The sequence below is a fragment of the Scleropages formosus genome, chromosome 4, assembly GCF_900964775.1.
Source record: "Scleropages formosus chromosome 4, fSclFor1.1, whole genome shotgun sequence".
Taxonomy (NCBI): Eukaryota; Metazoa; Chordata; class Actinopteri; order Osteoglossiformes; family Osteoglossidae; genus Scleropages; species Scleropages formosus.
In genome coordinates, this window is record NC_041809.1 from 1,438,144 (window position 1) to 1,453,491 (window position 15,348).

At 46.5% G+C, this 15,348-nt stretch overlaps 3 protein-coding genes across 4 annotated transcripts in view; 1 reads left to right on the plus strand and 2 right to left on the minus strand.

The window, feature by feature from the left end:
- Positions 1 to 5,743: 5,743 nt before the first annotated feature.
- On the minus strand, positions 5,744 to 7,671 carry LOC108927076 (otoraplin-like). Its single transcript, XM_018740103.2, has 4 exons — positions 7,515 to 7,671; positions 7,190 to 7,329; positions 6,469 to 6,579; positions 5,744 to 6,001 (listed from the first exon to the last, which is right to left on the minus strand). Exons 1-4 carry the CDS (start codon positions 7,627 to 7,629, stop codon positions 5,978 to 5,980), a joined length of 390 nt encoding a protein of 129 aa, XP_018595619.1. The 5' UTR covers positions 7,630 to 7,671; the 3' UTR covers positions 5,744 to 5,977.
- Positions 7,672 to 8,561: 890 nt separating this feature from the next.
- Positions 8,562 to 11,874, minus strand: LOC108927045 (U2 small nuclear ribonucleoprotein B''). Its single transcript, XM_018740074.1, has 7 exons — positions 11,829 to 11,874; positions 11,279 to 11,365; positions 10,459 to 10,631; positions 10,238 to 10,372; positions 10,006 to 10,047; positions 9,683 to 9,771; positions 8,562 to 8,891 (listed from the first exon to the last, which is right to left on the minus strand). Exons 2-7 carry the CDS (start codon positions 11,340 to 11,342, stop codon positions 8,732 to 8,734), a joined length of 663 nt encoding a protein of 220 aa, XP_018595590.1. The 5' UTR covers positions 11,343 to 11,365; positions 11,829 to 11,874; the 3' UTR covers positions 8,562 to 8,731.
- Positions 11,875 to 11,980: 106 nt separating this feature from the next.
- kif16ba (kinesin family member 16Ba) overlaps positions 11,981 to 15,348 on the plus strand; it is a 49,124-nt gene continuing 45,756 nt past the window's right edge. Inside the window, exon 1 of one of the 2 annotated variants that reach the window (XM_029250899.1) lies at positions 11,981 to 12,694. In XM_029250899.1, the coding sequence (XP_029106732.1) occupies positions 12,648 to 12,694 (47 nt within the window). In that variant the 5' untranslated portion in view covers positions 11,981 to 12,647. The remainder of the gene's footprint in view (positions 12,695 to 15,348) is intronic. The other variant, XM_029250900.1, reaches the window with a different exon arrangement.

Consider the following 15,348-nt stretch of genomic DNA (forward strand, 5'->3'; position numbering starts at 1 on the left):
ACGCCAGTCCGTCGCAAGGCACCCCAAGCGGGACTCGAACCCCAGACCCACCGGAGAGCAGGACTGCGGTCCAACCCACTGCGCCACCGCACCCCCCTGATGTCAAGTTCATTCCTCACTCATTCACTACCAGTAACCTTGTAAATGCAGGATTCAAGTGGTCTGGAGCCTTTCCTGGAAACATAGGGTATGAGGTGGGGTTCACATGGACAGGGCACTGGTCCATCACAGGGCAATCTCACACACACACACACACACACACACACACACACACACACACACACAGTGGTAAGTAACACATTCAGCTCTTTGTACAGGTGTGTGGTGTTTATTATGTGCTCATTCTCTGCATGGTTCCTTACACCTATTTTTGTTTCTCTGTATGTCTATATGTGGTTCTGTACGTCAAACGTGTCTGAAAGAACAGCACTTCCAACCCTTCGATACACAAACACACTTGGCATTCAAGTTGTACTGTCCATCCTTATCCTGTCTCACCTGAATCACCCAGGTGATACGGAAGGAACTAGAAAAGTTAACGTCACCGTGACGGCGCTGATCAATTGCGCACCATCTTGACGCCCTTCCGGAACTTCTCACACGGTGCTACACGACACACGGCTGGAGACACGGTGACCTTGTGTCCCTGTACGTGCTACACGCCTGGATGTATGTACAGTAGTGATTCTGTCCATAGTGTCATCATATACAGGTGCTGCTGGAGAGTGAGTCTCTTTGCGCCCTTTGTGTCCCTTCGTTTTACCACAAAACGGTTATTTAATGACAATCAGTGTTTCTCGTGTGATATAAGAGATGCTTAATGACCAATTCCATTTGTTGCAGGTGTACAAACACGTGAAGCCCAAGTGTCACTGGTTAAACCAGGTAAGTAAGTGGAATCCGGGGTGTAAATCATAGTCACTTATTAATTTCATAAGGTTTTATAAGTTTCGTTTAGTATTTAATACATGAATACTGACCATCCCTATAGGGTTCACTCACATTCGAGCAGCACTGTATGAATGTTACCATTCTCCGTTCTGTCCATATTGCCGTGCCCCACTTGTACCGTGTTGGTAATTAAAACGTGGTAGCAGGTGGCGCAGCTCCGTGCCCCAGCCTTCTCCCTACCTGCCCTGCGGGGGGCCGCTGCCCTGGCTGCTTTTCCCAGAAGGCCCTCCTTCGTGCCAAGTGTGTCCGGGGCAGTGAGGAAAGGTCATCTGTAGTGCTGCGCAGCCCTGACGGACCCCCCCACCCCCCCCAACAGCACCTGACCATATGGCCGGTGGCCCCCGGTATCCGTCTGCCGATGGTGGCCCCGGTCCAGATCTCCCCAACAGGCGTCGATGGCACCCGTTTGCCCTCCGGTGGGAATGGAACCTTGCTTGTCGTTCCTCATTTCTCTGTGTTGGATCTCATCTCGTTGAGCTGCTCCGAAAAGGATACGGCGGCGAGCTGAGGGACGGGTGACGCACGCGGCAGAGCGCGAGGGAGACGGATATCGAACTTCTCCGGCACGGCGACACGAAGCGATGCCCCCCACACGGAGGACGTCTTGGGCGAGAGCACCAGCGTCACGCTGCTCTTTAATGAGACTCGGCCTCAATGTATGCAGATGCACGTCCCCGGGACCCGGGGCCGGTGAGTCACTAGTCTGCGCCGGCAACGCCGTAATGGAGCTGCGAATTAGCGCGCCCACATGCGTCGCCACGTTCCCCATCTCCAGCTCATCTCCAGCCAGGCCGCCTCCTGTGCCCCTGCGCTTTAATAACGGCCAACGCCACGATTTCCATCGGCGCACCGCGTCGCGCCGCACCTTTATTACGGCTTCGTATCGAGGCGCCACCTGGATCGATATCCTCCCCGGGAGCAGGAAGTGAGGCAGGGACTCGGCCCAGGTGGGTTCTCAATCTCCTCAGAGGTCGCCAGGATCACGAGGTGCTTCAGTGAAATAACATTAACTGAAAAGGTGCAAATGGCCGTGTTACCACGGTAAAGGTAAGGCCTGCGTGAGTGCACCTGATAGAAAAGGAGCACGGTACTTTGCAGCGAAAGGACACGGGAACCCAGCGGTGTCGTCTCAAACTGGAGGTGAACACATAATGCGGGGATTGGGTGCGGAGCTGGAGCAGCAGGGGGCGCAGTGGTTAGAGCTGCTGCGTTGACCTTGAAGGACCTCATGCGACTCCAACCTCCAGCTCTACTGCTATTCTACAAGGTACTTACCATGAATTGCTCCAGTAAAATTTACCTTGCTGAATAAATGGGGAAATCAGTGCAAGTAGCTTGTAATGTCGAGTAATCTACAGTGATTTAGCCATTCACAGATATGCGTCATTTTTACCATGTCAGTTCCAGGTAAGTACCTTGTTCAAGGGTACTGCTATAGGAGGTGGGATTCAGATGGGAAATGGGAATATGAGCGCTCCTTGCTTCCAACAGGCATGAGTTTGCTTCTCACGCACGCACGCACGCACGCACGCACGCGCACACGCACGCGCACACGCACGCGCACACGCACGCGCACACGCACGCGCACACGCACACACACGGTGATCCTGAGCCTGTGTGTCTGTGAGCTGGTGGAGCACATAATCGCCCCCAAGGGCCACCGCAGTGTCCTCATGTCCTTTAACCACCTTGCTAGCGCATCCTGTCGCACGACTCGTACAATATCGTGTAATGTGATACAAGACGATACGTTGTGTGTTCGCCATGCGCCGTCGCTCAGTGTCCTTCCCTGTTCTTGACTTCTGGCCTCCGTTACCTGCAGGGCTCAATGTGCGCTGGGCTATCGGAGATCCCACAGCGAGAAACGAGCGCTCAGTGTGTGTGTGTGTGTGTGTGTGTGTGTGCGCGTGCGTGCGTGCGTGTGCGAGGACCGCATTCCATAACAGCGGCTGGGGGAGGTACGGGGGACACAATCTCCCAGGTAATTACACCCCGCCGGCCGCAGCTCCCATCCATCTCGCACCCCCAGCGCATCGCGGCCCCGGCCAAAATTAATCAGCGCCACAAGAGAGTGACAACGCGGTGTATCTCCCGACGTGGCGGCGGCGCCGCACTCTATTCTCGGTGACATTTCGGAGGGACTCCTGGCTCGACTCGGGCTCGGCGATTTCATTCCGAAGGATCAATTTCACACCGACGGTCGTCACGACGGCGGCTATAATTGGACCAACAGAGGCCGAATGTGGGGGTTCCGAATTTTGGTGCTAGAACAGAAAAAAACAAAGAGCAATTTTGGAAAATAAACTATTGAACACTTGCTTAATAATAAAGAAACAGTTTCAATAAAGTGAAGAATATTTGCCCTTATCTATTATGTAAACATGGCACAAGGTGTCGGCGCCCCTGTAAATAGTTCATATCTATTTGTGCCCTTAACCAACCTTAGTGTTGACCTTTACTTTAGTTTTAAGTCCATTTTCAGTCTTACAACGTTCGCTTACAAGTCGTCATACATAATTACGTACAAAAACTGATTTTAAAAAAGTCAAACTTTGCTTTCACACAGACACGGGATTGTCGACGCTCAGTTTGTCTGTTCAATATGACTCAGCTGGCTGCCTGAGAACCAGCGATTTGCCTCTTTCCACTCTAGAAGATGTTTTCAAGTGTATCTTCCAAACCACGGATGCTACAATGATAGAGGGGACAGAGTACATTCCTTTTAAATGACACCACATGTCTGAAAGTGGGGTTTGGAAACGCGGGACAAAACAAAGTCAGACAGAAAATATGTAGATAATCGTAGCAGATGGTGTTGGACTCATTTATGGAGCTGTCAGGAGATGAGGAGAGAGGTGGCTCTCCAAATGGTTCGAGACCTTTCCTCGATATGAAGGGATTCAGCAGCTCTGAGGGACACGGGGAGCTCACTACACCACACTGGTCCCAGAAGTGGGCGCGAGGAACCAGCGAACGAGACGATGCACTCCAGCAGGTGTGGGTGACCCGGCGGTTTGTTTGTGTCTCCATACTCTTGCTGTGCACCTTATGCACGACAAAATGGTCTTTCTTCCTTGACAGCCCCGTTCCCCGCCCCCCAACCCCCCCCCCCGGGTGCCCCTTGGAGAATTTACCAAGTACCATTTTAAAGAACAGGAGCCGAACTCCATAGCAACCACTCAGTTTCCCCTAAGGATGCGGAGGGAGAGACTGACAGTGGGGGGGGTGTTGGATGTTAAAATTAAATATGCTTTATCTTCCCATGTCTCCATTGCTATTATCACTGTCGTCGTGTTGCACGCAAATGAAAAGCTCTCATCACACACGCACTGCATGGAAGGCCCTGCGGAGCGCCGCTCTCTCGTCAGATTGCTCCGTGATTTGGTTTGGGCGATTGTACCAGCGGGAGCGAATACGGGACATCGTATTGTCCGTAGTGCCGCGTGGAGCCGTAGAGAGCAACGCTTATACGGTCGCAGATTTAAATTTGATGGGCAGACGGTTCCTGTTTATTAGTCTGGCAAAAATTGATTTAAATGACACCTGCAAAACGCCTTCAATTTTCATTCCTAGTTATGGCCAAATTGCAGGACGCGTGCTGCGCCTTAACCTGGCGCTCTTATGCCATCTGCAGGACAACCATTGCCCATAAAGACGGTCCCCGTTCACTCGACATTTACAGGTACTTGTTTTGAACAAACAGAGGAAATACAAGTATGTGGAGCTGGCTGCACCGTATAAATCAGCACACTAGTAGACAAAGAGTAAACTGATGCTAATGGGACAAAACACTTCATCAGATTCATTTCACACTGATCTTACTGTTTTAGTCCAGCCGTTGCAGTATTTCATGACTTTACATCCTTATTCTTAGTCATTTTAATGTATTAACAAGCTCAAATAACTGTATTCGCATTATTTTCAGGATGCTGTGCACATTAAGATGTAGCAGGAAGGAACTGAAATCCCCCCACCAGCTCTACCCGTTTCCGGAAATTGAGCGCTCTATATTTCTAAGGGTTTTAGTTCTTTATTATATTTCACATTAAATGTATACTGTCACTTTAAGAAAGTTGTGCTCTCTCACTTAGTGGGTGGAATGTCAACAACTAATTTTTATACAGCCCCCCCAAAAAAAAACAAAGAACAATAATTTTCAAAAAAAAGATGAGAATGCAGTATTTCTTTTTTCCCCTTTTAGCTTTTGATTTTGAGTTAAATCGAATTGCCCTGGTGCCCCAATGACAAATGCAGGGTTAAAGTGAGCTAAACTTGGTCACAAATATGAAGCCACATATCGGCAAAATAGCAGGGAGCATCTGCAGCGCCTTTGTGCTGCCGTCAGCCTCAGAGGAGCCTTACTTTGGCTGACACAGCAACTCCATGGCCAGTAAAGGTAGTAAAAATAAACTAAATATGAAAAATGCTGAGAACAGTTGCACTTTAACATGTAACGTATTCAAAAAAGTCTTCAAAAAGAATCTATTGTAGAAAGAAAGTCTGCAGTTCTTACCGATATTCTTCCTCCTTTCAGTCGATGCTGCGTTGCGTTTTTGGAGAATCTGCAGCAAAAACTCTGGGATTTCTGCCGTTTCAAAGTCTCCTGAAGAAGTTTTAAACTAAACCGGTTTATGAGCTGCACGATACTTTTCTGTATTCATTTGTATAAACTATGTTCCGGAAAATTCATTTTCGTTCACCCCGGCCCTTTTTCAGTTACTGTAGTATGAACCGAAAAAAAATCAACATCTACCAAATACCCAAAGACGCAGATTCGTACTTGAATTGACGATAAAACAGATGCAGATTTATTTGTATAAACGATTAAAAATAAACCTCTTGCGGGAAATCGGCTTTTTCACAGCAGAAAACAAGTTCCTCATTTAGTCGGCTTCCAGTCTTGATGGTACATCTTCCTCCCTTCTTCTTCCACAGAAAAGAGAAGAGCAAAGAGGACAAAGCGTAAAAGGAGAGTAAAGAGAGTAGCGAGAGTGCTCAGCGTGTTCACCAGTCGTCGCTCCGGTCCTCAGATGCAGTAGAAGTCCACATCCTGGGAGGAAGTTCAGCCAGAACACGAGTTTAGGACAGTGACACATGTGTACAGTCCTGCAGATGTAGGCACATTTATAAATTCAATGTCATTTTTAGAAGTCAGTTTAAAATTATCATATACCAACCATAAATACTATGCATTATTTTCAATTTCATGATAATATAATTAATTATATCATACAGTTAGACACTCACACCTCACCTAGACACAATAAAATGAAAAATACTTTTTCAACTTGTGAAATTCAGGATGGAACCTACTGTGTTTTTACATGAGTGGCCCTCAGACCTGTTTGCAGTAATGATTGCAGCTCTTGGTCATAAGATGCTGGACCCGCATCCCCCCTTTCTCTAACACACATTTCACTATAGCCTTTACTTCTGCTCCTGCTCTTTCCTTTGCTTCCTGCCATGTCTCATTCCGGAAAGTTCTGTAGTGACCTTGAGACCCCCTGGGACACATACCGTGGTGGCGACCTTGATGGGGTCCTCGTTGTACACGTGTATCTCGGTCACCAGGTTCCTAGGGAAGTAGCCGATGACTCCCATCTGGTCCACGTAGCGATCGCTGTAGACCTGCCACAGGGTGGAGGGGGTGGTGGTGGGGGTTCAGAGCCACATGGCTATGAGGACCTGACAGGAGGAGGGTCAAAACTCCCGAACCCGTAGCGAGGAGCAACACGTACAACCCCAATTGGCCCGGAGGTGAGATCGGAGACCTGAGGGCAGTCGGCGCAGCGAGGAGCGCAGACCCACCCTGGAGAGCGGCAGGTGTGTGCGGCACCACCGGAGGAGTGGTTCGCCCGCTCACGTCAAGTGCGAGACGAGACTCTGCCTGGACATGACAGGAGGAGTCGTGCCACGGTTGTTTTTGTGCTGAGCTGACAGGTCAGCCAGGCCAAGAATGCTCCCAAAAAAAAAAAAAAAAAAAAAAAAAAAAAAAAAGCTCTAAGCGGGCCTGCGGTGTCGGCCGCACCTCCGACTCCTCCCCGGTAAATTTCCAGAGCATATGCAAGGCCAGCAGAAGATGGGCAACAGCCTCAGTCGCTCGATAGCTCCTTCGGCTCTCAAACTTCAGCTGCGCGACATAAGACCGTTCGAAACAGACTCGACAAACGAGTCATTTCTCAGCGACCTCTCGTTGGACTAGTTCAAGAGCACAAAGAATAAACAAACAGGCTCTTACACTTCCAGACCAGAAGACACCGGCGCCCTCTTTTGGCAGCAGTTTGGAATAGATGTAGATCATCTGGCCCTTCTTCAGGTTGATGAACCTGCAGTCAGGAGCGGCGAAGTCCTCATTGGCGCGCGCCACTGATATGGTGTCTACCAGTGTGGTTTGACCCGGGAGACAGAAAGAGCAGAGAAGGCACCCGCATCAAAATGACACACACACACACACACACACACACACACACACACACACACAAGCAATCAGTGTTGATACAGATTGTGCTGCGGACTGGTGTGTGAATACAGGGAACACCCCCACAGCCCACCCGCCTACTTACACGCACACTCCTTATCGGCGCAGAGCTTGGCGTCGGCCAACTTGTCGACTGGGGGCGCCGAGGACGCGGAACACAACGTGAGCAGAAGCAACGAAAGGCGGGTCGTTCGGGACATCCTGGCGGCTGCGGGTCTCCTCGCCGACTGTCTCTCTGCACGTGAGGGGGGCACAGCCTACTGGCCCAGTCGGAAAGGACACGCCCCCTGCATTCCGGGGCTGTTCCACATGGGGCCTGACTGTCTGTCGCAGCAGCTTGCAGAAACGCAACAAACCAGGCAAATCAATTGGCTCTTCTCTGACGACGTGCACTTATTTACATGTGGACATTTTCTGGGTTTCTACAAACAAACATTTGACACAGCACTTTTGGTGCATCGTTATGTCCCAGAAACATTTGTTTTCCAGCAGTTGAGTGTCAATAGCAGAGGCCTTGTCCAGTGCTGGTTTACGGTGGTCCGGAGCTTATTCTGGAGATATAGGGCACGAGACAGGGTATATTCTGGGTGGGATACCGGTCTATGACAGGGTGGTGTGTCTCACACACCCACACACAAAATTTGGAACCATAAATCCACCCAAAGCACATTTCTTTGGACTGTGGGTGGAAACTAGAACACTAGGAAGAAACCCATGTGAACACTGGAAATCATACAAATGCCACAGATGGAGCTGCATTGGAACCCAGAGCCCCAAGATAACCTGAAGTTAACAGACAGCGCACTGGTAAGATCTGTCACATCTTCACTCAGTAGTCAGGTTCAAATTCCACCTCCTGCTGTAGTACCCTCAATCAAGGTACTTTTCCTTAACCGTTACAGTAAAAAATGACCTTGCTGTATAAATGGGTCAATCACTGTAAGTGGCTTTGGAGGAAAACGTCAGATAAATGAATAAATGTTAACACAGTGTGGCGCCCAGGATCCCAAATGAGTGTGGATTGCAGGAGGGAGGGAATGGGTGGTGCAGTAGTTTAAAAACTAGAACTTTGTGCTATGGGACTAGTATTCTGGAGTAATTGTGGGACAGCAACAGTGAACAACAGAATACATAAAACACATTTTATTTGAAACATCAATTTAGAAGTAAAACCAGACCCCTCATTCACGTCACACAAAAATTAAGCAAAATATGGCGCATAAAAGCAGAGTCCCGAGATTAAGTCTTGTGTGCATGGCCCTTCTATTGATCCCGCAGCTATCCTCCACGGACCACTGGGGTCTATTTTTTGGCGTAGGTGATCTTCATGGCGCACGTGGCGGTGATGCGGAAGCCCTGCAGGGCGTCTCGAGCTGTGCCTGCCTGAGCTTCGTTCTCAAACTCCACAAAGGCAATGTCGTGTCTTCCCGGTACCAAACGCACTTCCTTGAAGCCCGGGAACCTGAAACCAAACAGGATCCCAATTTTTCACTGGTCTACAGTTGGTCTGCACTGTGTTCCATCCACGTGTGTGTGACATTCAAGTTCCTGTCACAATATGCGCTTTCAGTTCTGTCAAGTCGGCATAAAACTGATCGAAAGGATCTGCAAGCAATGCTATATGTACTAGCTCCTCAAATGACACATTTCTCAAAAGGAATGTTATTGAGTTTTTCACTTCAGTTTTAACTGTATTCTCTCCAAATCTATCTAATAAAATTTATATATTGGAGAAAACCCAACCCGTGTTTACCCTCCAAGCTGACGGCAGCAAGGAAAATCCAAACAGAATAACACTGCAAAGCTACCTTAATTTTGCTCACTTCACTTCTACAATGTTTACAGCTTTAGTCTGGCATTCCTGAGTGTCAGTGATCAAAAAATAAGTTGAACTGTTTATTGTTTGCATTTTCAATTATTTTTAATCTGTTTTAAATATAAGGCCTTTATTGTGGCTGCACCCAAGATTTTCATAGACTCTAACCAGAAAATAAACTGAAGAATGTATGTAACTTAATTGTGACTTAGTAGTAAACATAACTTCAGAGGGATGAGCAAAAAACGTTACAGAGTTCATGTCCCAGCTGTGTCAGATGAGAGGCCGCTGTACGGACCACTGAACCTATTCTCTTTACCAACAGTAAGGGGACTAAGGAAAACACATTTCTGACCCATTCAACTTATTTACTAGGGTATACTCTTTAAAAAAATAAAAAAAAATAAAAACAGCCAAAAGAAAACAAATGCACTCACTGATTGAACAGCATGGACAACATCATTTCGTTCGTCTCCTCCGGAAGATTGTTGAGGAACAGAATATAGTTAGGTGGATTGTCAGGAACCTGGGATGAGGGGAAAGATGTTTGAACAAAGTCATGAAATATAAACTGATGGAGGTAAAAGATTTTTTTAAAAGAATGTCATTACACTTGTATTTCTTTGCAATTGTGTACAGATTCTATACTCCGTCTCCAACACATTTGTGTGCAACAATCAATTCACAACTATTTAGATGACAAGAGGTCACACACTGATCACAGATGCAGCACCAGGAAAATCAGGGTTCACATACAAACCTGTGGTGGTGGGGGTGCACTTGACTGTGTGCTGGCAGATCCCTGTAACAAACAAAATGGAAATAAACACACAGTAAACAAGTTACTCCCCGAAAAACTGGCTGTCACATCAGGTCATACGCCTCACCCAGAAAAACAAGACACTGCCTGCTATTCCCACCGAAATCTCAGACACTTTACCATATTTTGCACTACTTTTAAACAATGACTATGTAAGGGCAGGGATATTTACCAGGGCTGGCTTCTTAGTGGCACTCGATACTGGTTCTTGCAACTTTTTCTTCTTGTCCTTTTTCTTGTCTTTGTCACCAAATGTACCACGCATTTTTGAGATAATTTCAGAATCTGTCTTTGCATACTGAATGCGCTGTGTAAAGAAGATATAAACACCTGTCACAATATGCTCAAGTGACTGTGTAATCCAGGGACTCCCCACAGCAAATGCAGACATACCATGGGCTTGTTGTAGAAAGGAAAGCCTTGGAGCTGTCGCAGAGCATTTGTGGCAGAGCTCAGCTCCTTGAAGACTACAAAGGCCTGGCCCCTCATCTTCATGGTCTTCAGAGCAACAATGTCAAGTATCTGTCCGAACTGGGAGAACAACGCGTAGAGCGATCTCTTCAGCTCTGAAGAAAGAGCACAAGCCACAAGTTGAATTTCTAGTATGTGACATTAGACCTACATGAACACTGAATAAATCAGTTGGTATTTGATTTACATTTATTCACTGAACAGATGCTTTTCTCTAATGTGACATAAAATAGATTTTACCTGACACCTTAGTCCACGATGACTATCAGTGTTAGATACAATACACTAAACTCCTTACAATTATACATCAGAGCAATGTAAATTTCCCACTGTGTGTATGTGGGACAGTCTCTAGTGCACCTGATACATCTATCTTTAGACTGTGGAGGAAGGTGGAGCACCTGGAGGAAACCCATGTTAACAAGAGAAGAATTTCAGACGGGCTGAGTGGGGATCAAACCAATGTCCAGTTGCACAGTAAAACGATTTATATACCAAGGGAACACCAATATCCATTTGGTGATCACATGTGAATCCCTCAGTCTGCTCTTCATTTAGAGAGATGAATGGATAAATGGATAGATAATAATGGTATTAATCCCAGACAGAAAGCCTAAATTGCCACCACCTATTTAAGGATCTCTCTGTCACTGATTTAAAAAACAGCATGACAATAATGGCAGTGGGTGCTGGACTGAGGAAAAAAAAAAAAAAACTCCAAGAGCTGAGTTTTTAGGAATACCTTCTTTTTTAATTTTATCGTTTACATTATTTATGTAGATGGTGTGGTTGGGCCGAATGTCCATGGCTCGTGACTGGAGACTTTCCTCTGTAAAAGAGAAAGGCCAAAGAAAATAACTTGAGAGACTAGTAGTACTTCAAGTACTTCAACAATACACTACAGCATGCCATGAGTACTGTACAGCCAGGTATGCCAATTTAATGATTAAAATTAACACAGAGTACACGGTGACGGTACTTTCAAAAAAAAAAAAAAAAAAAAACAGAAAGTATCGAGGTTGATGATACGATAAATATGTGAAGTAGCACGAAACGAAGAAAAGCAAAAAAAAAAAAAACAGATCAATCAGCCAGCAGAAACAAGAGCCGGTCTCCTGAGCAACTCAGCAACTTGCAAGACAGCAAAACGAGGAGAGTGGACCAACACAGAAAAGGAAAAGTCAAACTTATTACGGATTTAATATAACCAGAAATACATCCCTAAGAAAATTAAATCAAAGCAACAAAAAGGCAATAAAAGTGCACACGTTTTAACGAATAGAGCCACTCACCGCGCCAAACACTGACAGGACGTTTAATAGCAAACTTCCGGTGGTAACAACTAAAGATTCCCTCCTACCAACAGCAGCTAAGATAATGAGTTCCAGCTTAATATGTAAATCCGGTCACCCATATCCTTTACATAATTATTTATCCGCTATCTATTTTAGGATTTCATATAGTTAAGGAAAATATTTTTTGAAGGGCAGAAGTGGTTCTGTATAACTCGAGAAAGCGGATAAGCGCGTGCGTGCGGTACTAATCAAGTACCACATTCTTTTTTTTTTTTCTCCTCATTTAGGGACATACGGAAAACTGTGTATATTTTGTATACTTTGGTGGACCACTTTAGAATCCGGGGATGTTTCGTATTTGTTTAATATATTTAATAATCAATGTGTTTTAATACTTTACAGTAATATTTTATATTTTCAGCTGTCCTGGCCTCCGTCCTGTTTGTCCCTCTGTACGGAAACACTGATCGCGCGCTCCGCCGCCGAAAGAGGAGGAGCCGAACCGGAGGGAGGGGGAAGTGAGTGGCGGTCGCGCAGGACAGTCCGCAGGAGCCCGACCTCAACCGTGAAAACACAGCGAGCACGCGGAACAAAAGGACTGCGGACGCCGCCGCCGCCGCTGCCGCTGCACCGCTTGTCTTGAGCCCGAACACGGACGGACGGACGGAGTGTGAACTAGTCGTGTGTTTCGGAGGACGGTCCGCCGGTACCAGCGCGTGAGGCGGGCCCTTCGCCGGAAGGCGCGAGCGCTAGTAGAGAAGCGCAAGCCGAGCGAGCCGAGCGGGCGCGCGGATACGCACGGCGGAGGGATGAGCCATGGCGTCGGTGCGGGTGGCGGTGCGGGTCCGGCCCATCAACAGGCGGTGAGAGCTCGGCCCGTTTCGTTTCGTTTCGGCTCGGCTCGGTCCGGTCTGGTCCGGTCCGGTCCGCTCCGCGCGTTTGTTCAGAAGCACCGAAGCCAACAGTTGTGACGTAAACTTAACGAATACGATAGTAATATATTGACGTCGTAGTCGACGTGAGGTAACAAATCATCTGCTGTTCTGAGGTAAAAAATATGAATGAATGAACTTATGAAGAATGTCACTTTCAGTGTTTTTCACTTTGTTATAAAAAAAATATGTTGACATTCTCTCTCTTTGGGGGTGTCTTGGAACGGCAGGTAATCGTTAAACTCCCAACACCGACTCGTTGAACCAGTGGTTTGGACTTGAAATATCTCTTATAGTTTGTCCTGCAACTTACTGTGAATGGCGAGGTAAAACAGGGTCAGAAGAGACATGATGATCATGTGGCAGGAACTGCTGACAAAACAGACGGACAAGGACTGTCTGAAGCAAAAAACACTAGTAGGTAGTGGTTGGAGCACAAGGTTGCAGGTTCGAATCCCACCTCCAGTGCCCGGCCTTGCGCAAGGGACATACCCCAAATTGCTCCAGTAAAAATTATCCAGCTATATAAATGGGTAAATAATTGTAAGCAACTTCACTTCGTATGTAATTGTAAGTATCTCGATATTGTAAGTCGCTCTGGAGACCAGCATCGAATGAATAAATGTAAATGAAGACCTGGAGACAAACGGGTAGCAACGAACAAGTAACAAAACAAATGAGAAAATAAGCGGGTGCCAAAAAAACAGACTAGTATGCAGGCAAAAACTGTCATGGGAACAAACAGTTGGCAAAATAAATAGATACTGATAAACAGTTAAAGCAGATAGAAACAAACAAGTGCAGGCAAAACAATTCATGATAAAAATAAAAGGCTGAACAAATGAGATGCAGGCTGCAAAACAAGTAGGTGCTGACAAAACAGGTGAGGAGTGAAATAGAAAGGAGACTACAGATGGGGACAGGTAGAATCAGACTGATGACAAACATAGGAGTAGGAACAAAGTTATGGAAGTGGTGAGTGCTGTCAAAACAAACCGATGAGAGTAAGAACAAAAAGGTCACGAAACAGTGTACTAAAGTAGCCACAGGTGCTGACAGGTAAGCAATAAAACAGGTTGTAGTGGGAACAAATGGGTACTGACAACATAGATGGGTGGATAGAAACAAGCAGGGAGGTTAGAAACAAACAGGACAAAAAATATAAATATGTACTGACAAAACAAACAGGTGTGGATGGAAACAAAAACTTGACAAAGCCAATGGCAGGTGAAAGCCAATGACAATTGAGTCACAGATAGGTGCTGACAAAAGATGTGCGATGGAAACAAAAAACTGGAATCAGACAGGGATACCTGAAAACAAACTGGTGACAAACAGTGGGGGAAAGGGCAAACAGGTGGCAGAAGAGTGCTGTCAAAAGTCACAAGGGCAGGTAGAAACAAACAGGTGGTGGTGAGAACAACTGGGTGACAAAACAGGTAGATGGAAGCAAACAGTTGAGAAAATGGAAAGGTGATGACAAGGGAGGATGGAAGCAAACAGATGACAAACGAGCAACAGAACAAGCAATTGCTGCCAAAACAAACATGGGTGTGTTTAAGGATATTTTAAGGCTACTGTACTGCTTATGTTTATTCTTATGTACAAACTACACACACACACACACATTTTCAGAACCGCTTGTCCCATACGGGGTCGTGGGGAACCGGAGCCTACCCGGCAATTCAGGGCGTAAGGCCAGAGGGGACACACCCAGGACGGGACGCCAGTCCGCCGCAAGGCACTCCAAGCGGGACTCGAACCCCAGACCCTCCAGAGAGGAGGATCCGGTCCAATCCACTGCGCCACCGCGCCCCCCATATCTACAAACTATTCATGCCAAAATTAGGTGGAGTTCATACACTTGTTGAGGTCTGCCTCTACATCTTTCACATGTGATTCACACAGGTATTGGGAGTCAGTCCTTGTTTATCTGGACCTTTTGGTTTGGATAAGTTTGTAAGTACATGGAATTCAGGGTGAAATGTCTCCAACCAAATAAATGCACTGAGCCACCTGCTCAGATTAGTAACTCCTCCCAGAGGCTGAGCACACAAACAGCTGTGTGTACAGGCTAATGTTGTGGTGAACTGACAGCTTTTCAGTTCATTTTTACATGAAAAACTGCATTGTGTTCTCCTGTGCACATCCTTATTTTTAGTTCTGAAGTCTGTTGAGTGTAGTTGGAGAAAGCTGTACTGATCACTAACCTGTCGCACAAAATTCCGTCAAACCATTTCCCTATTTATTTTCTAACTCATGGCATCATTGCCAAAGTCCCCACCCCACCATTACCAGTCAAAAGTTTGAGTACACCCAGACGTATGAGTGTGATTTCAGTAAAAAATTGTCATGATTCTTTAGTGCACTGTTGAAATATCTGTAACAGACCTCTTCAGATGCATCAAAGTACACAGGTAGTAATGCATTATATAGCTTGATGAGAGGTGCGCCCAGTTTGATAAGGAGGGTGTTATTTTTTTCCATGTTGATCACCACCTTGTCAGATGCAGGGTTGTGGTGCTCCAAAGCCTTTTTAGATTGTGGGAGGGAACCCACATGAATACAAGGAACACATGCAATTT